Consider the following 25,869-nt stretch of genomic DNA (forward strand, 5'->3'; position numbering starts at 1 on the left):
TAGTTAATTGATTGTGTTTAATCACACATGATGAACTCTTATCCAATCATTCAAAGTGTTGTTTTCCAGTAGCTATAATGATAATAGCTACTATTTATTAAGTGCTCTGTGTCTGTCATTATAAAAATGCTAATTCTGGCCAATAGGCTGGAAGAAGTCACTTCCAGGCTGAAAGATGGAGGAGCAGATATGATTTCTCTTCCTGTCTCTATGTTTGTCATGGCAACGACCATGGAGTACTTATGTTGAGATGGTGAAACCTTAAGATGGAAGCAACTTGGATTTCTGTATGACCATTTAGAGAGGAGCTTGCTCTCTAGGAGTCACCTGATCCTCAGTGGACTTCATGTGAGCAAGAAAATTACTTTGTCTAAGCTCCTGGGATTTCAGTCTCTATTTACTAGCCCAGTAGTAAATCTGACTTTGACTAATATAACTTCCAACACTTATATGCCCATACTGTGAATGAGAGATTTTAAGAGTTTTGTTAATGGTTTTTATTTCTTTGAAAATTTTACGCAATGGTCTAAAGCTTCCTTTTGGAATGTGATATCTAACATTTTTGTGCTTCCCTTAAAAATTCCATTTTAACATTTTTGGAGACATAGAAATCCCTCAATTTACTGTATAACTTGGTCTTCCAAAAACTTCATTTCGATTTCTTTAATATAAAAAAAGAGGATGCATTTTATTTTTTCCTTTACATGTTTCCATTTTCTCATTGTAGTAGACATGCAACACATTACATATTTATGATCTAAAAAATAAAAACTTACAAATTTTTAAGGCTAGCTGATGTAGAATGCTTCCATCAAAAGTTCACAATAGTGTTTTATCTTCTACATAGAGTCTTAAACCGTTTAAGATATCATGATTATTGCCACTGAGGACTAAACCCAGGAGGAAATAGTGGACCCCTTGACTAACCCAGTCTCTGAGAGTTTTTGTCTAGACCAGAGATACCTGGTCATGTGTCTTGGAATTGGACTCCACTACTCAAAACTAGAGTTTCTGACTCAGTCCTGAACTATGAATTTCATTTGCTCAAGTCTCTTGTTAGCTCCCCCCAGGCTAACTCAGTAACCCAATATAGAAGAAGAACCACCCATTAGAACAAAGTCATCCCAGGAGTGGGTACAGTAGTTGTGGTTGTCAACATTGAATATCACATACAGACATCTCAGAAACTTAGTCAAATGGAGATATTTAACAAATTCCCTACAGAATCCACCTAGAAATCAGAAGTGTCTGATCTGCTATCCAAAGGAAAACCACCCTGAAAGTATCTCTCTCACCTGATTCTACCTGACCTGTATCCAGGCCATAATTCTTACAACTAGAAACATCTTCTAAATCTCTGTGGACATTCCCCAAACAGGCTCCCATTGTTGAAGAACAGCTTTAGATGGGCTTGTTACCTACATGTCCCCACTATGAGCATGCAGATCCTTGTAACCTGGCTGTGCCACAACCATTCCTCTGCCTGAAGAAATATTTGGTGGCCTCAAACCATGCCAGTATCTTCCCAGACCAAGGAATAGCCTCAACATTGAACGTCCCTGTAATCCTACTCACCAACCAATATCCATGGGCTTCTGTTTCCTTGTATTTTACCTCCCAGCAGTCCCCGCATCAGAGCCTTAGAGGTTGTACTGACGATGGTGGTTTTCAGCCTTTCCCACAGCAACAAGTATGATTATTAGCAATGATTTAGATGATACTTCTATGAGAAGACTGAGATTTAAACAAACTCTCATCATGCCCCCAAAGCAGCAGCAGAAAACACCACCACTAATCATAGGACATGGTCACAGTAAAACAGGCTGAGGGTTATGTGCTATCTGTAGTTCTACAGTCTTTTTCTCCCAACTAGAAAGCACACTGGAATTCAAATAGACCAGAGCAATTAACTCTTTTTAAAATGGGTAATGACAAATCAAAACATTATATATTTTGAAAAGTAAATCATCCAAAAACTTTGGCTCCTTGTTCTTGTAATAGATTTGCAACCCATTTCAGAACTGATCAGGACACTCATAATGGGCCCCAACACAGCCATAAATAACTACTGGTTTGGGGCACAGTTTCTGGCGCTGCTCTACCCATCCATCCAGAAGTTTGACTGATGAACTTCTGAGACGCTTTGTCATCATGGCCATCATCAGTCTGGTTTTCTTCCCTCACGCTTTCCCCTCTGTGTCTCTCTGCGTATGCTCCATATTTGTGAATTCATCATCTGCCAGACCATCAGAAGATGATGTGAAGGCACAGGGAGACTGCCATCTAATACCCAAGGAATGCATGAAGCTAGCAGAGGCTAGGAGACAGGAGTGGAACAGATTCTACCTCATAGTCCTCAGAAGGAGTAAACCCTGCTGACACCTTGATTTCAAACTTCCAGCCTCCAGAACTGTGAGACCATAAATTTCAATTGTTGAAGCCACTCAGTTTGTGGTGCTTTGTTTTGACAGTCCCAGGAAACTAATACAATATTCAATACGGTGTGAATGTCTTCTTAGGTAACAAAAGATGCTATTTCAGGGAAAAAAAAAAAAAAGAAAGAAAGAAAAAGAAATATACCAATGGTGGAATGCAATGACTCAACATATATGAAGAATCTCTTGTTTATTTTAAACTCTACTTATATAAAACAATTATGTGGGTGATGATCAATTGATTTCTATCTAAAATAATACAAGATGATTTTCAGAAACTAGTATCTCATATAAACAATCTTTTCCTAGAATTTCGGCTTTTTACCTTATTCTATATTCCACTATAAGTGTGACTTTATTTTTATTCTTTGGCATTTGAAGTGAGGTTGATTATCAAAGTATTCAGTTCTCAGAAAAAGAATAAAAATATGATAATTTAACATAATCAAACTTACATCAAAATTGATAGAAATTTCGTTGTAATTTCTTATGTCATGGAGTAACATTTGCCAGTTTATTAGAAAAACAGCTTTAATAACTAAAAGAATTGCAAAGGATATATCAGCTTTTAGTGTTGTATTTTATTTTCTCTTTCATTTTATTAAAAATTAATAGAGATGAAGTGCTGTTGAGAGGATTTAAAACCCATCAAATACACAAAGTCTTAACTGGGACGGCCTCTGGAGAAGGGCATTGATGATGTGAAATTATGGAGAGACTGTTTTGCCCTTTCACACTGTTAGCACTGGTTACTTTGTGTATGTATTAGCTTTTAATTATAATTTTAAAGATATTTTTAAATATTATTTTTTAGCAGTAGCTATTTTTAAAATCCCATTGAATTGCAAAGTATTGAAAAGAGCAGAAGGTTTTTACAGATGGTAAGAGATAATCATGAAGATTTAAGAACAATATTATATATAGATCCAATCACAACACTATTAATGAAGTAGAGAAGTGTGTGTGTAGGGGGCAGGTGTTAACTAAATGCATATATTGAATGGTCTTTAGGCAGGTAGGGAAGGCAAATCTTCTACAGATGAAGTCTAGCAGTGGAAAAAAGATTTAGACTGGGTAAACTTAGATTCTCTTTTGGCACCACTATTTCTAATTAACTCTGAGAATCTAGGTGAGTCATTTAATCCTTGTGGATTTTGCTTTCTTTATCTCTCAAATGAGGGAGTTGGAGCAGATATGGAGCAGGTGGTATCTGCTCTCAGTTTGCCTTCAGCTCGATTTCTGTGGCTCCTTAAATGGCTATTGAAAAATCAGTCATTAAAAACTCTATGTGTCAACTTATTTACTAATTAGGGAGAGAAAAATGTCAGGAAAAAAGCAGAGAAGGAGCCTAATATTAACCTCTTTGTGACTCTCCTTATTATTTTAAGTAAAAAATTCTAGTTCCTCAGAAAATTGTTTTGAGGGTAAATATGATAAGTGAAGTGTCTGATGTTCTGCTTGACACAAAGGACTTTAGCAAATGCTGCTTTCTCTTTGCACTTCCAGGGTGTGCCTGTCACTTAGGGTAGGGCTGGGAAGAGTCACAACACTGCTATAACTCAGTATCAGGTCTACAAGCAGCAATTCTAGTGATGACTCATTTAAAACTGGGACAGTTCTCAGGGACGCCCTTGTAGGAAGCCCAGGGCAACAGGAGTGAGAAGGTCCTTGTTGATGAGCCTACTCAACTCCTCCCACCAATCTCTTCTACTCTTCTCCTCCCCTTTCCATCTCTCTTCATCTCATTCTTTCTTTTAATTCTTGGCATTTTATCTCAGTCCTCTCATCTTCTGATCCACTGTATATGACCTCCAAGTTCTCTTTGTAAGTCTACACAGAGGATGCAAATCTGCCACAAAGCAATTTAGGATAACTTCTTCTTAAACTATTCTTCTTTGGGCTTGTGTCTTCTATTAAGAATCAAAACCAGCTACTCCACCTGTGCTCATAACTATTTTATCTTTTTCCTTAGAACATTAAGCAATTACAGAGAGGGGAAGCTTTGCTCTATTAATATTTTCCCCATTGCTTTCCAAGTGGTAAGATCACATTGTGTGTGAAGTACCTACTTAGAGCATATTCTCTTTGGAGGAGCTTGAAGTCTTTTATACTTGTCCTTATTGTTCTACTTTGATGCTGGGATACTTCATATAATAAAATAACATTCTGAAGAATGGTAGCCTGGGTGGGAAATAGAAGAAGGAAGAATTGTTGTCTGGTGATTACTTTTTCATAAATATTCACAATCCCTAAAAATGTCCAAGAAAAGATATTATAAGGGTGGCACTAAGGATCAGGAAAAACTCACTTCTGTGGTGTAATAAGTGGAGATGCATGTAGCAAATTGTGAAATCATCCTCAATTGTTTAAAACTGGGTTGGGTTTTTGTTGTTCAATTCTTTTATTTGTTTATTTATTTATTTTGTTCAATTCTTTTAGATGAGTAAATTTTAGAGCCATGTCGGATCTTCACAGTAATCTAGCACAGACCCTTATTTGATAGATGAGTATGTTGAAATAGAGTAGTTAAACAATTTTACCATGGTCATGAGGTTTGTCAGTATCAGGTGTTAGACTTGCATCCAGAGCTCCTAATTTCCATGTCAGGTCTCTTTCTGTACTATGATACTCAATGCAAATAAACACAAACTATTGCCGTGCATGGTTCTTCAAACTAATTTACCAGCAATGTTTAGACATCCTTAGAACAAATCAGATATATCTATAATGTACATAATGGCAATAACACTTAGAAAGGTATATTGATAGATAAATAGTAGTTTTTCTCATACATGCACATCATCCCTATTTCAAAGATACAGACACTAGGATTCTGAGGTTATTTTTTCTTTTTTAAATTTATTTTTATTTTATTGTGGTCAGAGTACTTAACATGAGATCTACCCTTCTAACAGATTTTTAAGTTCACAATACAGTATTATGATCTCTGGTCACAATGTTGTACAGAGGATCTCTAGAACTGATTCATCTTGCATAACTGAAATTTTAAACCACTTGATTAGCAACTCCCCATTTCTACCTCCCTCCTGCCCCTGGCAACCACCATTCTATTATTTGTTTCTATGAGTTTGACTAGTTTAGATACTTCATGTAGGTGGAATCCTGCAGTAGTTTTCCTTCTATGTCACATGTTAAAGGATTTCCTCCTTTTAAAGGCTGAATAATATTAAATGACAACTAAAGAATGTCAGAGATGTGATGGGAACCTGTGTCTTCAGATCTTAGATATTTGGCGTCTATTCCACTATCCTATATTACCTCCCTATTCAAAGATTTGATCAGCAAAGACCTCACAAAATTGACTTTCTGGGTTTATTTTTCCTTGATTTATTTTTATCAAAAGTATGATTTTGAAGATGGTGAGGTAGAAACAGCCCCCATACACCGCTCTCAAGGAAAGGATCAAAAGTTACAAGTAGATGTTCTGTTACAGATGGAGCACTTTAGAGAGAGCATTGTTAATCATCAGAGAAGTGACTGAAAACTTCCAAGTGAAGGAGAAGGAGGCCAGGTGATCCACTTGGCAAGACTGGAAGATACCTGGGGAAAGCACCCACATGTGGGGAAGGGTCAGAGGAGAGAACCTGGGGCTCCACACTCCCCCTGTGAACATTGCAACTCAAGGTGTGAGGGGGCTCCCCACCATGGCAGGCCTCCAAACTGATCAGAGAGCTGCTTGGAGACTGCAGCAGCACTGTATTACACAACAGGCAAAGTGCGGATGCACTAGCTTCCGATCCCAGGTCGACCAAAGCAATATCATTCTGATCTCCCGTCCCAGGAGTGACTGGTCTACACAGGGATTGGCTCCACTGCAGCCACTTCCTGTTTCCCACTTCTGGGTCAGGGAGGGATTAGGGAGAGCAAATGCTCTCACATGCATAGTGATTAGGTGCCATGTGCCCTCCCACCACTGGGGGATCAGCAGAGTAGGCACCCATGGCCCCAGGCATCCTCCACTGCCCATGGTTAGCACCACTGCCACCATCTGAATAGCACCACGGCAGCTGCAGCAGTCAGATCTAGGCAGAGAGAGAGCCCCAACCACTATGACTCACCTGCAGTGAGCTGTGCATTGCCCGGCCACTGCAGCATGTTCCTCTGCATACCAGTGCAGACCTGCTTGCTGCAAGCCAGCCCCAACGCCCAGATCTGGACAGAGCAAATGCCCACAGCTCCAACACCCATGGCCACCATCTAAATGGCCTCACCCAGCCACCACTGCCACTGCTGTGGGGAGACACTGACAGAGAAAACTCCCATGCCATCCACATTTATGGAAAGGGACTCACCCAGCCCCCTGCTCAAGCTTCCAACAGCAGCCTTGGAACCAACCCACCACTTTGCATGAATGTCCCTCAGCATCAGCTTGGACTGTGACAACCACAGGGTAATAGGACGATGCAGGAGGACAGCTGTGTTACAGGCTCTCAGTGAATCCACTCCTTTCCTGCCAGGTCAATTCTTCAGAGTAGGACACAAGTGCACCATCCAGGGACCTCTCCTTCTTTTCATTAAGTAGGAGAATTCTCAGCGAGAAAAACAGGTACACCACAAACTTATCTGCCTTGAGCTGAAAGAAGAAGTTTTAGATGAGAAGGAATCAGCATAAGAACTCTGGAAACATGAAAAAAACAGGCTGTTTTGACATTTCCAAAGGATCACAATGCGTCTCCACAATGGGCTTCAACCTAAAGGAAATTGTTGAAATGTCAGATATGGAATTCAGAATATGGATGGCAAATAAGATGAACGGGATTGATGAGAAGGTTAAAAACCAACACAAAGAAACAAACAAACAAAATTCAGGACATGAATGAAAAATTCTCTGAAGAGATAGATAACAACAAAAAGATAGAACTTAAAGAATCATTTAGAGAATTTCAAAATACAGCAGAAATCTTTAAAAACAGACTAGACCACATTGAAGAAAAAATCATGAAACTTTAAGACAAGGCTTTTGAATTAACTCAGTCAGTCAAAAATGTGGAAAAAAGACTGAAGAATAGTGAACAATCACTCAGGGAAATATGGTGGGACTACGTAAAATGAGCTAATATGAGAATCATAGATATCTTTGAAGGAGAAGGAAGACAAACAAAAAGCATGGAAAACTTATTTAAGGGAATAATTGAGGAAAACTTCCCTGCTATCACCAGATATTTAGATATCTAAATTCAAGATGGTCACTGAACCTGGAAAATTTATTGTAAACAGGACATCACCAAGTCACATAGTCATCAGTCTGACCAAAGTCAAAGTGAAGGAGAAAATTCTTCACTTTGCTGCAAGCCAGCCCCCACCCCCAGATCTGGACAGAGCAAATGCCCACAGCTCCGACACCCATGGCCACCATCTAAATGGCCTCACTCAGCCACCATTGCCACTGCTGAGGGGAGACACTGACAGAGAAAACTGTCAGCAAATTCAGAAAAATTGAAAACATATAATGTACCTTCTCAGACCACAGTGGAATAAAACTAGAAATCAGTTCCAAGAGGGCATCTCAAATCTATACAAAGTTATAGAAATTAAACAACCAGCTGCTGAATGATCCTTAGAACAATGAAACAAAGTTGAAAATCAAAAGATTTTTTAAACTGAATGACAAAGAGTACACAAGTTTCCAAAATCTATGAGATACAATAAAAGCAGTGCTAAGGGAAAAATTCATAGCCTTAAATGCTTACATCAGAAAAACACAAAGATTACAGATTAACAACCTCATATCAGTCCTCAAGGAGCTAGAAAAAGAAGAACAAACCAAACCCAAAGCTAGCAGAAGGAAAGAAATAACAAAGCTCAGAGCAAAACTAAACAAAATGGAAACAACAACAACAACAAAATGCAAAGGATCAATGAAACAAAAAGTTGTTTCTTTGAAAAGTTAAACAAAATTGATAGATCACTAACCAGAAATTAGAATGGACTCACATAAGTTCACCCAGGAATGAAGAAGGAGATATTACAACTGATACCACAGAAATACAAAATATCATCCATGACTACTATGAAAACCTCTATGTACACAAACTAGAAAACATGGAGGAAATGGATAAATTTTTGGAAACACACAAGCTCCCAAGCCTGAATAAGGAAGAAATAGAAATCATGAACACACCAATAATGAGTAGTAAGATTGAAACAATAAAAAATCTCCCAACAACAACAAAAAACCCCAGACTAGGTGGATTCACAGTGAAACTCTACCAGACCTACAAAGAAGAATGGGAACCTATTCTACTGAAACTGTTCCATAACACTGAAAAGGAGGGAATCCTCCATAACTCATTCTATGAAGCCAGTACCACCTTGATACCAAAGCCAGGAAAGACCACAACAAAAAAAGAAAACTACAGACCAATATACCTTATGAACATACATGTAAAAATCCTCAACAAAGTCCTAGAAAAACAAAATTCAATAGCACATCAAAAAGATAATTCAGCATGATTAGGTGGGTTTCATCCCAGGGATGCAAGGTTCAATATATGCAAATAAATAAGTGTGAATCACCACATAAATTGAAGTAAAAACAAAGAACATATGACCATATCAATAGATACAGAAAAAGCATTCAGTCAAATGTGGCACCTCTTCATGATAAAAATCCTCAACAAACTGGGCATAGAAGGAACTTATCTCCAAATAATAAAAGCAATATATGCCAACCCACAACCAACATCATCACACTGAATAGAAGGTGTGAAAGCATTCCTTCTAAGAAATGGGACAAGACAAGGATGCCCACTGTTACCACTTCTATTCATCATATTACTGCGAGTCCTAGTCAGAGGAATCAGGCCAAAGAAGAATAAAGGATATCCAAATTGGAAGAGAGGAGGTCAAACTATCCCTGTTGCTGATATTATGATCTTGTATCTGGAAAACCCTAAGGACTCCACCAGAAGAGTCCTAGAATTGATAAACTCAGCAAAGTCTCAGGTTACAAAATCGATAGCATTTCTATTTACAAATAACAGTCAAGCTGAGTCAAATCAAGAACTTGATACCATTTACAATAGCTACAAAGAAAATAAAATATGTAGAAATATACTTGACCAGGGAGGTGAAAGAGCTCTACAAGGATAATTACAAAACACTGATGAAAGAAATCATAGATGATACAAACAAATAGGAAAACATCTCATGCTCATGGATTAGAAGAAACAACATTGTTAAAATGTCCACACTGCCCAAAGTGATATACAGATTCAATGCAATTCTCTTGAAAATACCAACATCATTTTTCACAGATCTAGAAAAAATAATCCTAAACTTCATATGGAACCACAAAAAGGCCTAAATAGTCAATGCAATCTTAAGGAAAAAGAACAAATCTCGAGGCATCACTTTACCTGACTTCAAATTATACCACAAGGCTATATAGGAACCAAAACAGCATGCTACTGGTATGAAGCATGCTACTACATCCCTGAAGATTAATACAGTATGGAGGCCTTCCTGATGTGGAGAAGCAAGTTGAAGAAAAAAAGAGTAAGCAGACTGAGTTAGTGGAAACAAGCAGGTTGGGGTAGCTTTATAACAGGCTTTTGACATGTGGTAAAATCCATGTGTGAATTAAGCTGTTCATTAGTTGTGGGCGAGATAACCTACAACCAGGGAAAGAAGAAGCAGAGGGAAAATTATGGAGCACTGAGACTGGTGAGGAGAATAGACTGGAATGTTTGCTGAATAAATGGAAAGGAAGGATGACTTCCGGATATTAGAGCAAACGAGACAACATCAATATTCAGATATAGAGCAGGCAGCAGGAAAAAAAGAGAAAAATTAACTTCATATGCAGTATATATAACAAAGAATTAATAACTATATCCTTTGTAAAATATGCATCAATGGTAAGAAAGATGTTGGCAACTCTAATTTAATGGAAAAAGGATACACCAAATAGGAAATATGATAAATAATGAATGCATAGGAAAATAACCAACTTCTTTACAGATCAAACTGAATAATTGTTAAGAAACGTTTAATACTTAGAATAGCAAAAAAAAAAGTAATCATGATTTCTTAAAATAACACTATGGACATTGTTCATGATAATGTGAATCACTTAAATGGTCTTGGAAAGTAATACAGCTTATGTAGCAACCATAAAATTTGCAATACCCCTTTCTCTACTAATTCTAAATCTAGAAATCCAAGATTTTTTTAAAGACAGTGTTTAATCAAAACATTACTTAAAATGGAGAAATCATCTAAATATCCAAGCACTAGACAGATATATAATTAAAGAATACATCCCCCAAAAAATATTGTACAGTCTTTAAAAATGAGTTTTAAAAAGTATGGGAAACAGTTCTAATAAAATAATCTAGATAAGTAGAAAATTATATATTTGATTCTTTATAACTGTGTAGATCTTATGCATGAATATAAAAAAGGAGTAGAAGGAAACTGGACCAAAATAAGTGCCTTTTGAGTGATTGATGCATAATTGTTAGAAATATTTAAGATTTTTTCCTGTAGTGTTTCATTAATGCTGATATATTTTTGCACTTAATATAAGTAATATTGCATTATACTTTCACTAAATATCTTTTTTTTTTTTTTGCTTTACTGAATTACACTTTCAAAATTCTTTTGTAATTTGGGTCAGTTGATGGATGATATCATCTCAGTTTGCCTGGGAATGATTAAGTTCCCAAGACTCACAACTTTTGGCTTTAGAACCAGGAAAGTCTGGGTAAACTAGGATGAGCTGGTCAATCTATGTAGAGTGAATATTAAAATGTTCCTTTGTCTTTGTAAACCTAGTATTTTACTCATGCACCAACAAAAGTGACACAATACCATCTTTGTTACTTGCTATTAATAGATTTGACAAGCATAGTATGGTTATTTTTGGTTTTAAATGACTATTATTTCTATTTAAATCACTATTACATTTGAAAGTTTTTAACAAAAAAGACTCCTTTACATACAGTCTGATGCAAGAATAAAAATGACACTTAAATGGACAAAGGACATCTTATTGAATGTTTAACCTTGAAAAATAAATTCATTCCTGGGTCCTGTGGGTATTTGGGGAGGCAAAAACAAAAAGCAAATAACTTCAGCAAAAAATCCCCATGGCCGCTGCCGAGTCCTAACCAAGCTCTCTGTAGGTTCCTTGTTGGGGTGTTTAAATCCTAGTGAACTTTCCTAGCGTTTAAGTCAACTAAGCAAATTCATTGGGAGCACTCTTTCGTCTTCATAGTTAAAAAATAAATCATATGTGTTCGTGTCACCCTATTTGTAAACTGCATCGAGATTTACATCTTAAAAGTCCTTTTGGAGGAGTCTTTTTCCAAAAAGATTCTCTGGATGAGCAAACACATTATTCTATTTAGGTTTCCTAGTAACAACATGGAATAAAACCAATGTTTATCTCAGGATAAACACTGATGACTCCAATATACCTGTCACTAAGACTCAAACTACAGGCCTGTTGAAAGCACCTCCCCTTTCATCTCTGTGTGATTGCAAGGCTAACTCTTTCCCGCAACTACTTACCACACTTCATTTTTAGGAGGAAATTCTAAAAATGGATTTAGAAAGTGAGTCCTAGTATACACTTTCAAAGGTACCTCTGACTAGACCAATATTAGAAACTGAGTCACCTTATACTTGAGTAACAGTGAATTTAATAGTTTAAAACTTTTTTAAAGAAATGGATTAGCATTGCTATTTCTATATAAATTAATTGTCGCTTTTGGGGGCATGTCAGTTTATTCTCCATCTACTATGTGTACATGTTCATAAGACCTTATAGTATTTAATGAAGAGATCCTTTTTAAGTATTGATAGCCACAAGAAAATTATACCATGTTTGATCTGTGTTAAAGAATCAAAGTCCAGGATCTTTGAATGGAACTTAGAATAAAAATGTAATTAGGTTACATCCCCAAAGTCTGATATATCTTTAAACAAGACTGCAAATGAAACTTTATTAGAGCTTCAAATGAATTATTTCATTGCTTCTTTTTTTTTAAATTCATTTTCTTCCCCTTCTCTTTCATGTCTGTGTTACTGACATTGCTGCTTGTATTTTACCTGTCTTTTTCAGGGCGTTTTAATTATTTACTGCTTAACGAGTAGCACTGAGAGGAAGCCTCATTCAAAGGTGCCTGCTCGGCAGCAGGTTTTTCTTTTTCAAAGCTTTGCAAGCAGATCTTGAATAGCTGCACTAAGCCTCCAGTTCTTGCTATACTGAATAAACTGTTCTGGAGGCAGTATTTCCTCTGACTGTCTGAGACAAGGCACTGCCCCAGAAATATCTCTTCGGAGGTACAACTGACCAGAAGTGAAAGGAGTATTGCGTTGGAGGTAGATGAAATACGCTGTTCCCAATTAGTGCCTCAACTGGCATTTAACCTAAATAAGTGACACTGTTTTGTAACATTTAGGTTTAGAGGCACTCCATGTAATAGGCCATCCAGATTCCTTCCAAATGACAAACTTGGAAGAAAAAAATAGATAACATTGCATGAAAACTTACTGGATGTCTATGAAGCACCAAGCACTCACCCCTTGCAACCACACTTCTAGCTTAGCATTGTTATTCTTCTTCAGAACCCTTAGAGAAAGGGAGCTCAGAAGCAATGTGTGAATAGTTCCATTAAATCATGGTGTTGAAGGTCAAACCTTGGTCTCTGTCTTGAAGTTAAACACTTGACACCTTTTCTGAAAAGGGGAGTCACCTTGGGGAAGTAAAGCCACCATGGGCCTTGGCCATCAGCTCTGCCACCTACTTAGTGTGTGAATTTAGGCAAGACAATCTGGGAGGCTCAGTTTCCTCATCTCAAAAATATAGATACTAACACCTGACGGTGAAATAAGGTAACACAGACACACACACACACACACACACACACACACATGCAGCGGCTAGTATAGTGCCTGGCAAATATTAAGTGTTCAACAAATGTTATCTCTCTCCCTCCATGCTCACCTAAATAGATTATTTTCAGTTTGTTAGGTTTTGTGGGTTTTTTTTTTTTGTAATATCCAAAATAACATGTGTTTGTTGTCCATCAAATACTCTCCTCACTCCCCTCTGCCATCTTTCATACTCAATACTGACACTTTGGTACATATGCTTCCACACTTTTCTCTTTGCTTATATAAACATATACAAATCAGGTTGATTATGGCTTATTTAAAATCATGAGCAATGTATAATTCAAGTAAGAATTACATTACTGATAAAATCCTGAGCAAATATAACTCATTAGTTGATCTAATGTCAATATTGACTTTATTTCTCCTCAGACTTTTATGCCTGTCAACACTGTTAACTTAGTATTCTAAGATAAGGTAAAAACATTAAAGTAAAATAATATATCATGTGAGGAAAATAAATAGTAAACTCTACAAACCCTACAAGATTTATAAGGGCTAGTTTCCTATTGTTTACACATTACACAAATGTTTTACATTTTTAAAATATTTAATTTTTTGAGTACTTTTGATACCTCCAATTATTCACTTTTGAGAGTGAAGCTACTGATGTTCAATCCTTAGAAATTAGGAAACTAAGATTGAAACAAATGTCTGAGGTTTATTGACCAAGAGCAGTCAAATTTGTGCACTGGCCACAATTGAACTATCTAAAATTAAAAACATCAACAATTAATAACAATTCCTCCAGAATATTTTGGGTCTAGGCAAGTTTTTCTGGATTTTTAAAAATTGCCAACAGCTGTAATAAAGCCCTTGGGGAATGTCCCCCAAACTTGTCTGCCTGTTTTCATGGGATTCTTTTCATTGTCTGGTTTAGTGACCAGTACTCTTTAAATGGTGTGTGGTAGAATTCCTATAGTGTCCACTTGAAATCTGCATTCAAAATGATAAAAAGAAAATTCTGTTTTAAAAACAGCATCTTAAATTTCCTCTTAATATCCCAAAGTAGCTACCCAAAAGTTATGGCACATTTTCTTCTCAGTTTATTAGGGATGCTATTGAGTTACAGAACAAAATCTTTGTTTTCCAGCATTCCATTTTGCAGTGGTGTGCAGTGGGTTATAGTGCACAACAAATCTCTTCTGACAGGAGATAAACCCTTGAAAGTGATAGTTTCCGTTGGAAGTGTGGCAGACCCTTAACTATTTCAGCATGAATAGTGCCGTTATAATTATCATAATTGAATGTAAAAACCTAAAGATAATATAAATTGTTGAGCTGAAATGGAAAGCAATGTCTTTTGTTTTTACACAAGGGCAATAACATTTTTTCTCTTTTTGCTACTGTTCAATATCGCTTCTAGCAGATTTTATCTCTACGTTGTACAGAATAGTAATTTATGCCAAAGATGTCCAGTAGCTCCAGATTAAAATGTAATATAATATACATAAAGCTTTATTGTTCCTTTAGGTTGTTGTTTTAAACTAAAGTGGAATATTTCCCTAAAGTCCTCAACAAATGTGCACAATTTAGAACTAAATATGCTTAAGACTTATACCAGTGCTGCCGAAAAAATGGGCCTTATGGACCTGTCAAATTATTTTCATGGAATTGTTTCTGCAGCATTGTTTTTACTGGCAAATGTACAAGTTGATAGAAAAGGAAATAATTAGCTACTTTCAGAATTGCTGATGCATGGAGCTAAAACAGGCTATCTTAGAGATTGTGACATTTTAAATTACCTGAACAATACCAGCAGCCATCTTTGGACATAATTAACACCTTACCCAATTAAAGTCAGGTCTAGACAGAGTCACACTTTATTTATAAAATATTATTTTATTCAAACTTGCTTTTGCTCTTATTATATCGCAAACTTCAGATTTGTGTGCTGTTTTCTTAAGTGGAGCAACTTCTTTTTTCTTTTTTTTTTTCTTTTTTTGTTTCCCTCCCCCTTCAAGTAATCAATGCACTGCTGAATGAGTTCATTTTAATGCACTCAATCATGCCTCTAATGTTCGTAGCTTACGGGCGCAAGCATCAGTAATGCAGGAATGTTATATGGCTTTAGTTTGGGCCATTTCATAAAATATTCATGGAATCAAAAATGTGCATCAAAATAGCGGCTGGGAGAATTACATTTATGTTCCTGCTTTTATGGCAGCTTCACATTTAAACCCATTTGTGTTAATATCTAGTCAATCTTCCTACTTTAAAAAAAAACTAAAATGGGAGAGATCATATACATTCTCCTTTGCTTAATATTTGTTCTAGACATCTGCTGTGATACAACAAATATCTATAAACTTTCAGAGATGTTGTGCAGGGAAGAGGGGTAAGCAACAATTTGGATAATACACAACTGTATAAAATCTTATTTTCTCTACATACTGTTTGTCCTAACATCCTACCAAGCATTTTGCTGTTTGCAACATTGTTTGGGTTTTGTTTATATTTTTAAATAAGTGGATATATTTCTTGTTTGTGTGGGCTTTAGATAAAGTAAAAACTCCCTTGTAGTAGTTTTATTTTAAGAGTACTCTTTCTTTTAGGTGAAAAATCATAAATGTATGACAAACTCCTTATTGTTTATATAGATGCAATATAATCATTGAGAAAATAAAACAAAACAAAACTGAGAGTAAGACTACTTCTACCCATACCTGGATACTCTTATTTTACACAGTCATTCACACTATTCTAAGACATGTTTTTTGATGAAATTTTAGTGGACTGTCTTGATTTTTGCTTAGTATAAAACCATGCATGCCAGGCATTTAATTCAGCAGTAATTAGTGTGTCTTTCTTCTTGTCGTTACTACTGTGACCTTAGTTACTCATTGTGATGACAAAGATTTGCTGGTGATTTCTGGTGTAACGTGATAAAACTCACTTTCCTTTAGGACAACGACTTTAACATCCACGAATATTCCCTAGGCCTTCTCTTTTCTGTTCTGTTTTCTTTTAAATTTTATTTTTGTGATACCTTGGTGAAATCATTCCTCTTTTCTCTTCTCTCTTCCTCAATGAGAAGTCATGTTAACACTTGATAATTGCAGAGGAAGACAGTCTTTGGACACTTGGACTAAACACTTGTCCTTCTTAAAGATTGATAATGGGATCTGGAAATATCACCTGTCTGTGATATGTTGAAAGTTATTTGGTACCAAAGGGTACATTATATATGAACACCTTGGAGAAGTTACAAAAGGATCCAGGAGGCAAATTAGAAAATCTGATTCGTTATCTACGTTGATATTTACATTTGGTATCTCAAAATAATCACTCTATTGATGGCCTTTTATAATATTTCTCTCAGGTATGTTGAATTTATAATTTTTAGATAAAAGCATTACACATTATGTTTTAATAAATGTCTAGTCTTAATTAATATTAGAGCCTTTACTCAGAAAGTAAGATAATTTTTAAAATCCTATTATTCATAGTTGGAAATAGAAATTGGATGGAAATCATATCATTGTTAATCATGCTTAAAGGGAAATACTTGCATATTTAAATTACTGTGCTCTCTTCATAGCACAGTCATATCTTTTAATATTTTAAAGTAAAATATTATACTATACCATAATTTGTGCTTTCAAATTCTGACCAGCCTTTAGAAATTATAGCCAAGTCATTTGTGTGCTTATGGTCATCTGGATCAAATCTTCAATGGCTGATTTTCCTACTGCCTTATTTACTGCCACCATATACTTTTAGAAATGAATCCCTACATATAAGAAGGACTGGAAACTCTCCTGCTATGTAGGTACCTTCATTTAAATAGTACTAATCAGGACCCCATGACCTCATCTGTGGCAAAGTGGTAAAGAAGGGGAGGTGAAACCATGAACAGCAAGATGAGACCACAGGTAACAAAGTCTGGGGCACCCAAGGAATTCCAGGGGCCCCCACAATGTCACCACATGGTTCAGGGGAAAGCAGGAAATTTAGATGGATGTAGCTTGTTATACACCAATTCCTTTTGCAAGACCAGTCAGAAGTACATCAGGGGTTAATATCTGTGCTTCCATTAGAGGTTACCTGTGAAGTCCTGGCTAAAGTCACAGAATTATAGAACTGGAAGAGACTAGAAATAATGTAACCCAAGCATTGTTTTTAACAAAAGAGATTTATATCCAGAGAACTGAACTAAGTTTTCTGACTCTTGGTTTGTTGATTAGTATCTGATGTGGTAGAACCAGTTGTAAGGGCCTTTGGTGATCTTGGGTATAAATCCTAATCATCTCTTATCAAAAGTATGTCTTAAATATATGCATCATTTAATCTTTGTCAGCCTCAGTTTCCTCTTTAGTGCAAAATAATAATCATATCTACTTCACCAGTTCTTGGAAGGTTAAATAATGTAAAAGGGGTAAAAACCTTACCTTTTGACTACCACCTAGCAGCTTTCAGGAAATGGTGGTTCCCTGTTCTCTTTTACTCAAGTATCTTAGACTCCTTCCTCATGTGAGACCTCAAGTGGACCTTTCTGAGAGCTGAGCCTTGGCCATTAATCATGAGCTACGCAGTACACAGATACGAGTCCCCACAGCTCTAGGAAAAATCAAATTCAGCTGAAAAGACTATTTATTTTTAATCTTCCCAAGGTTGCCTTCCATAGTAACCAACTGAAACCAGTGTCCCAAGAACCAGCCTGACTTCATTCCTGCTTAGCCTGTCTAGGATACCTAAGTGCAACCCAGGACTCAGTAACTCAGAGGGAAGGGAGTCTGGCTTCTGTGGGATACAAGGGCACAGCCCCACGTCTTCTCCACTCCTCCTCACCTTCAATTCCGTCGCCATTTCCTCTCCTTCCCCTACTTCAACCATCCACTCACCTCCCTTTATCTCCCTTTCTGCTCCCTTAAGATCAAATGTTGGACATGGATATCACTTCTCATTTACGATTCACATCAGCAGTCCCCAACCTTTTTGGTACCAGGGACTGGTTTCATGGAAGATAATTTTCCCACGGACTCAGGGGACGAGGTGGGAGGGATGGTTTCTGGATGACTCAAGTGCATTACATTTATTGTGCACTTTATTTCTATTACTGTTACATTGTAACATATAATGAAATAATTATACAACTCACCAAAATGCAGAATCTAATGCCACCGCTGATCTGACAGGAGGCAGAGCTCGGGCACTGATGCAAGCAATGGTGAGCAGCTGTAAATACAGGTGAAGCTTTGCTCGCTGCTGGGGACTGCAGTTCTATGTTGTTCCCTTGATTTTCTGGTTCAGCAGAATAGCACAGACATAGATGAAAATGAGATTATTCAAATATGACTTGTTCTTGGTGAATGTAGCTCCTAGTGTTGACTCCAAATGAATGCTACTGTTTTCTAAATAGTCATAAATTAATCATCAATAATTTATTTTTTGGCTAAATTTTCTATTCTTATCTAGATAAATAGAACTAAGCAGTAACAGGAATAAGTCAGGTGTGGTGGCTCACACCTATAATCCTAGCACTCTGGGATGCTGAGGCGGGGGGATCGCTTGAGGTTGGGAGTTCAAGACCAGCCTGAGCAAGAGCAACACCCCATCTTTACCAAAAATAGAAAATATTAGCTGGTTCGTGGTGGGGCATCTCTGTAGTCCCAGCTACTTAGGAGGCTGAGGCAGGAAGATCAGTTGAGCCCAGGAGTTTGAGATTGCTGTGAGCTAAGATGATGTCCACCCTGTAGTCTACCCAGGGTGACAGAGCAAGACTGTCTTTAAAAAAAGAAGTAGTAGGAATAGAAAGTAACTGAATCTTGAATAACTTCTTCGCAAATTATAAAACACGTGTCTGTGAGACTTGTCAGATCTATGCAAGGATGCTTTTGTACCCCCCAGCAGAAAGGTCCCAGCATTCCATGAACTTAATGGTGCCTATGAATTGTCCCTGTTGTTCTTTTCAGCATGAAAAGGTGCCGCTTCAGAAATGCCAGGTTGACCCTCCATGAGAAAAGTGTCTTTTCCGAGCAACACAATTGTCTTCTAGGGCAGTGATTTTTGGCACCAGGGAACAGTTTCACGGAAGACAATTTTTTCATGGACGTGGGAGGCGTCAGGGGAAGCTCAGACGGTGATGCTAGTGAGAGGCGCCGGCTATAGTGGCTATAAATACAGATGAAGCTTTGCACTCCCCTGCTGGTCACCTCCTGCTGTGTGGCCAGTTCCTAAGTTTCATGGAAGACAATTTTTCCATGGTCGCAGGGAAGGGGAGCTCAGGCGGTGATGTGCAGCCAGTTCCTAAAAGGCTGAAGACAAATACCAGGCCCGGCCTGGTTTGGGGACTGCAGATTTACATCATCATGCCTCATTTGCATCTAATTCTAATTTATTGAGTTATCCAAAGCTTCATCTCCCTTATAGTTCTTATCTTCTCTGGAACCATTTGGTTTATTCAGTTTCCTATATCCACCATTCCCTATTCACATGGCCAAAAAGAAGTATCTATCTATACTTTATGAATAGATGGATACTGCATGGGAAAAAAAAGAACTCTTGTATACATCTTTCCAGGGATACAGAGCTATATTTCGCAAGCAGAGAAATATAGTTAACAGAGGAAACATAACACACATATATGTCAATGCTCCATTCTAGTTTTAAAAAATGAGGGTCATGGGTATTTAGAGCAAGGTGTTTCTGGTGATAGGTGCTACAGGGGAGAGATGAAAAACTATGCCTTCTTTTGTGGGAAGTAAGAAAGAATTGTAGTTATAAGTAAAGATAGATTAGAGCAGTGAACTTCAACCTTGAGTATTTATATCAAAGTGAAAAAAGGATTGGACATTATTTTTAAAATAATTTCTTTTGTATATTTTTTATTACAAAATAAACATTTTGATGACAGAAACTTTAGAAAATGCCAATAAGCAAAAAGAAAAAAATTCAAGGAAAAGTAAAAGAGAATGAGAAAAGAAACCATCTATCATCCTTAATCCTGTTATCTCCCAGAGATAACACTGATAATACTTTCTAAATGGTTTCTGAGGTTTTCCGGTATTTTCACTTATCATAAACACCTTTCCATGCAATGAAATCTTCTTCTGTAATTTGTAGTGTCCTATCATGTGAAATTTTCATAATATAAGATTATAAGCAACTCTGTAGTCCACATTGCCCTCTCTGTATCTATCTTTGCTAACATGTTCTCCAGTGTGGTATGGCAACGACTTAGACCGGCTATGTCTTTACTGATAATTTTTCTACAGATCATTTTCTGATTATCCATCACAGTTGATTGTCTTTCTTTGAGAATACTATTCTTTGTGTGTGCCTAGGTAGTAATCCTTCATTACTAATTTTGATAACAAATTTTGTATAACAAATAGGAAGAAATTATATGCAATGGTCATGGCAGGAGCTCCAACTGTCACTATTCAATGAAACCTATTGAAGGAAATAGATTGAGCCTAATATGACCTGCATAGGTTAATTTAATCTGTCATGATCATATTGTTATAAGGATGCAATTAATACTTGTTTGTTGTGGGAAGAGGAAGTTATTCTTAAAGTCTATAATAAATTAGTGTTATGTTTGAATTTCATGTTGGAATTTTTAAAGATATTATTATTATACCAACTGATAACAGTAACTATGTTTATTGAGCACTTCCTCTGTAACACATTCAACATGGCATTAATTTATTTTGCACATTAATACCTTGAATAGTTATACCATAATCCTATTTTGTAGAAGAATAAACTAAGGCACAGAGAGGGCGATAATTAGCCTGAGGCTAAACAAAGAGTAGGGAAGCAGGGATAGGAACAGGCTATCTCCTTGGAGTCTGCACTGACTCTTCACCAGCATGGTTGGATGGCCTGAATATAAGTGTTTTTCCCATTAATTCCAATTGCGTAAGTTCAATACCATGAAAGAATATTTACACTACAGGATATTGGTAGCATTTCTATGAAGGAATGAATAAGTAAAATACTCTCCCCATTATGGAGCTGCAAACCATTATTTCAGAAATATGTTTCCTCATATTTTAAGGAATGAAATGACTTAAGGCTAATTTAGAGTTTTTTTTAGCTTTGAGAAGCTATATTTCGGACTTTGCTATAGGATAAAATCCAGAAAGGCAGTTACATTCTAATATTCAAAACTACACTGTTCATGCAAATGTCTCCTCAGAAAGTTCAGTCAAATATTGAGAAGCAGTTTAAAGATGCATAATATTTGAATTTGAAATTTTTAGCAAATGCATCCTTTCTCAAGATATCTGAACTCTTAAGAGTGGAGAAATTCCCATCTGTTGGGAAAGCATTGCAGGATGATGGTTGAAACCATCGGCTCTGGAGTTAGATTTCCTGGATCTCCCACCCACTAGCCACACTATCTTGAGCAAAATTCTTTTTTTTTTTTTAATTTCGGCATATTATGGGGGTACAGATTTTAAGGTTTCAATGAATGCCCATTTCCCCCCTCCCCCCAAAAGTCTGAGTCTCCATCTTGACCATCCCCCAGATGGTGCACATCTCACTCATTATGTATGTATATACCCGCCCCCTCCCCCTCCCACCTGCCCATTACCCTATTACTGTAGCACCTATGTGTCCACTTAGGTGCTACTCAGTTAATACCAGTTTTGAGCAAAATTCTTAATCTCCCCGAGCTTCAGCTCTCTGTTCTGTGAGATGGAATCCTAATAGTTCCCTTCCATAGGATTGTTTTCAGGATTAAATGAGAAATGCCTAGAAAGCACACAGCACAGTGCCTCACCTACAGAGCCTTACATAAGTGTTAACCAATATGATAGCTATTAGTAATTACTGGTCTTTTCCACTCTCTCTAAACATACACAATCCCAGTCAATTCTACTAGCTGAAGTATTAATACATCCCTCTGGCAAGTATCTATCCAAAATGAATGCCGAAGCCGACGTCCAATTAGAGATAGCTCCTTTCCTAGTTTAATTCCTCTTCAACCTTAGAAATCCTTCACTATATTCCATGGCGTTTTCCCCTTTAATAGTAAAGCTAAGATGTGTGCAAAAAATTTGAAAATATGTTCTGGCCTCTGGTTTATATTTATGAATGGCTTTTATTCTCCAGGTCAGCTTCTGGAAGCTGCCGAGCATTATGAAGCATTCCATCAATTGACACAAGGGCGGATATGGAAGGATGAGACAGGCCGCTTTCTCAACTTGTTGGCCTGCGAGTGTCTCCTGAGGACTTACAGATTACTCTCGGACAAAATGCTGGAAAATAAAGACTACAAACAGGCCATCAAAATTCTAATAAAAGCTTGTGAAATAGCCAAAGAAGGTGGGTGGAAAAGTACACTCTCACATTGCTTTCTTTAATGGGTAGACACTGGTTCTCCCAAGAGTGAAGTAAAAATCGTCGTGTTAGGGTGATTATTTGCTATGAAATGCAAAGACAAATGCCATCAATATACTTTCAAATTTCACTGTAAAACACAGATGCCTTAGTGCTGACAACAAGAAATCCATTAGTATCTTGAAAGCTTTATCTCCAAAATTACAATCCACTTGGGGGGAGTGTTGTAAAATGAGGAACCCACTGTGAGAAGGTAAGCCCATCTGCAGAAGTTAAGACTGTGTGTGTGCTTGTGTGTGTGTATATGTAAGGGTGTATATTTCTTGCAATCTGAGAGGCCTTTCATTGTTTGTAAATTCCCTACTGTCAGGTAATAGAGAAAGTATGATAAATATTTAGTTATGAGTAACAGGAAAATAAAACTGTAATATATTTTAGACCCTCAAAATGTGGCCTTTGGACCAACCACAACAGCATTCACAGGAAGCTTATTATAAAAGCAGGGTCTCAGGCCCCACCCCAGACCCACTGGATCAGAACCTGCTGGTAAGATCCCCAGGTGATTCCTGTGCACATTCAAAGCAATAAAAACGCTTCTATGAGGGCTGATCTGATCTTTAATATTCTATGTCATTTGTGTATGTGCAAAATATAAAGAAAAAATTTGGAGCATACTCGCATAAGCTTTCAACTTGTAAAATGCAAGGGTATTTTATTACCATATAGTAATTTATTAATAGAGTAGCCTTTTCATGAAGGAGAAAAAGATAGAAGTTATGCTCTTGAACTAAAGTTTATTAGCTCACGGATATATTAAATTGATTGGTTTATTAAATAATAGATGGCTTATTTGAGGTAAGCAGACTGATTTTTCTGGGTAGGATTTTAATTTACTAAAGAGTAAAAGTAAACAGCTTATTCTCACTGTTACTTCTTATAAAATATTAGTTGAAATACTCATAGAAAATCATCCCCATTAAAAGATATATCTCATTAAATGAACTTCCTTTGAATAAGGTGGTCTAGTACCTTCCCCCAGAAAGGTAAACACTGATATAAATAGCTAGCTCTTAGATCAATTTTAGCAGAAATTTTAGTCACATGAAAAGTTGCATGGAATTTCAATGTAAAGGGATGTATCAATTAGCCAAAGGCATTTTACGTTAGATTCATATTTGCTCAGTTGTAAGATTTTTCACAAAGAAATTTCCCCTCCCAGAAAACTTATCATCATAGAAACTTATTATGTTTATTGTTTATTTCCTGTCTCCTTCTGTCTTTATTTTCTAAAATATAAGTTTTGGTATATTGTCACTCAATTTTAACAGTGTCAAGGTTTCAAATGTAACTTTGTCATAGGTTTTGTTAATCCTATTCTTACTGACATTTTTCTCTGTTATTTTACTACTCTCACTTTATCTGAACTTTGTCTCTATTAGTAATCAGGAAAAGTTCTCAAGTTTAAATACTATTTTAAAACTAATATTTGGCTGCCTCAAAAATCTCTCTTTCTACCATCAGCAGGGGTAGATTTTTCTTTCTTTCCTCTTCTTTGTTGAGTTCTCCTTCACGTAAAATTAGGTACATGTGATAGTACTATATCAGTCCAGGCAATTGCTAGTGCTTTAACACAATTGTACAGCAAGTACAAACTACAGGCAGTCAACTTTTAATTATCCAAGAAGTAACTTCCTGTCATAGCCTCTTCCTTCTGTTCCATTTTTCCCTTCCCTGTTCCCACCATTATCCCTAGCACCCATAAACCTATAGCAGAGAAAAGTTGGGGTCCAGCTGAATTATAAGAGTAAACTCCCCAGACTGGATCACTGGCATCATCAACTCTGCTAAAGCGAGATCTTGAGGGTATAATTCTCTGCAATCACTGAAAGAGCTAGAGAAGAAAAACATGCTGTCACTGGCATTTGCCGTCCTGGTTTTTTGAAATCTTCAAAGAACCACTGCTTTAGGGTGGTAATTTAGTGAGTAGTGAGAGTGAATGCAGCATGGAAAATTGCTCCTGCTGAAATTCTTCATGGTTGGAATGCAGGCTTCAGAAATCTAAGGATACTTACTCCCCAAAGACTAAAAACAAAGGTGGATCTGTCAGCATTTGCATTACTCAAGACTTAGGTGACACTGGAAGTCAATATATTCCAAAAGTAGAAAAAAGATAGTAATCTTTCTTAAAAACATAAGAAACTTTAATTGTTCTTGTAAATATTTTAAATTTATATGTTACATTTAGTGTATATATTTAGTGTATATTTATTAAATGATATGATATATGTCTTGTTGAGCCACATGTTACATCTTTATGTATTTTGCTTTTGAAAAGAATTGGGTAATTCCTGGAAGAAAGAATTATAAAATATAATAGGAATTAGAAAGACCTTCCTTGCAAAAAGATGATGGAAAGCATTAGCAAAGAAAATTGGATTTCAAAATATGCACGGGGTTTTTTTTAGCAAGAAACCAAGCTCTGTCAGTCATTCTCACCCAAGCTGTAATCAAAAGCTTTTAAATTGAACATAATCAAAATAATAACTTCTTTTTTTTGAGAATATGTTATTTTGATTTTATTAATTTTATTTTTATAGATTTAGGGCATAAAAGTACAGTTTTGTTACATGTATATATTTGTAGTGGTGAAGTCTGGGCTTTTAGTGTACCCATCACCTGGACATTGTATATTGCACCCAATAGACAACTTCACCATCCCTCCTTGCCCTCCATCCCTCCCACCTTTTGAAGTCTCCAATGTCTATTTTTCCACTCTGTATGGTCATATGTATCCATTGTTTAGCTCCCACTTGTAAGTGAAAAGAGGTGGTATTTGATTTCCTATTCCTAAGTCGCTTCATTTAGGTTAATGGTCTCTCATTCCATCCAAGTTGCTGCAAAAGACATTATTTCATTTTTTTTAATAAGTAGTTTTCCATGGTGTGTGTGTGTGTGTGTGTGTGTGTGTGTGTGTGTGTGTGTGTGTAGTGCACATGTATATATATATATATATCTATATCACATTTTCTTTATCCAAACATTGGTTGATGGACACTTAAGAATGATTCCATATCTTTGCTATTGTGAATAGTGCTGCAATAAACATACAAGTGCAGGTATCTTTTTGATATAATGATTTCTTTTCATGTGGGTAGGTACTCAGTAGTGGGACTGCTGGGTCAAACGGTAAATATATTTTTAGTTCTCCATTATATTT

General features: G+C 36.6%; 1 protein-coding gene across 1 annotated transcript in view; it reads left to right on the plus strand.

The window, feature by feature from the left end:
- The window catches only part of TTC29 (tetratricopeptide repeat domain 29), a 198,783-nt gene that overhangs the window by 48,338 nt on the left and 124,576 nt on the right, over positions 1-25,869 (plus strand). Inside the window, exon 7 of the mRNA XM_012783760.2 lies at positions 22,425-22,637. Within this exon, the coding sequence (XP_012639214.2) occupies positions 22,425-22,637 (213 nt within the window). The remainder of the gene's footprint in view (positions 1-22,424; positions 22,638-25,869) is intronic.

This window comes from Microcebus murinus, chromosome 15 (assembly GCF_040939455.1).
Source record: "Microcebus murinus isolate Inina chromosome 15, M.murinus_Inina_mat1.0, whole genome shotgun sequence".
Taxonomy (NCBI): domain Eukaryota; kingdom Metazoa; phylum Chordata; class Mammalia; order Primates; family Cheirogaleidae; genus Microcebus; species Microcebus murinus.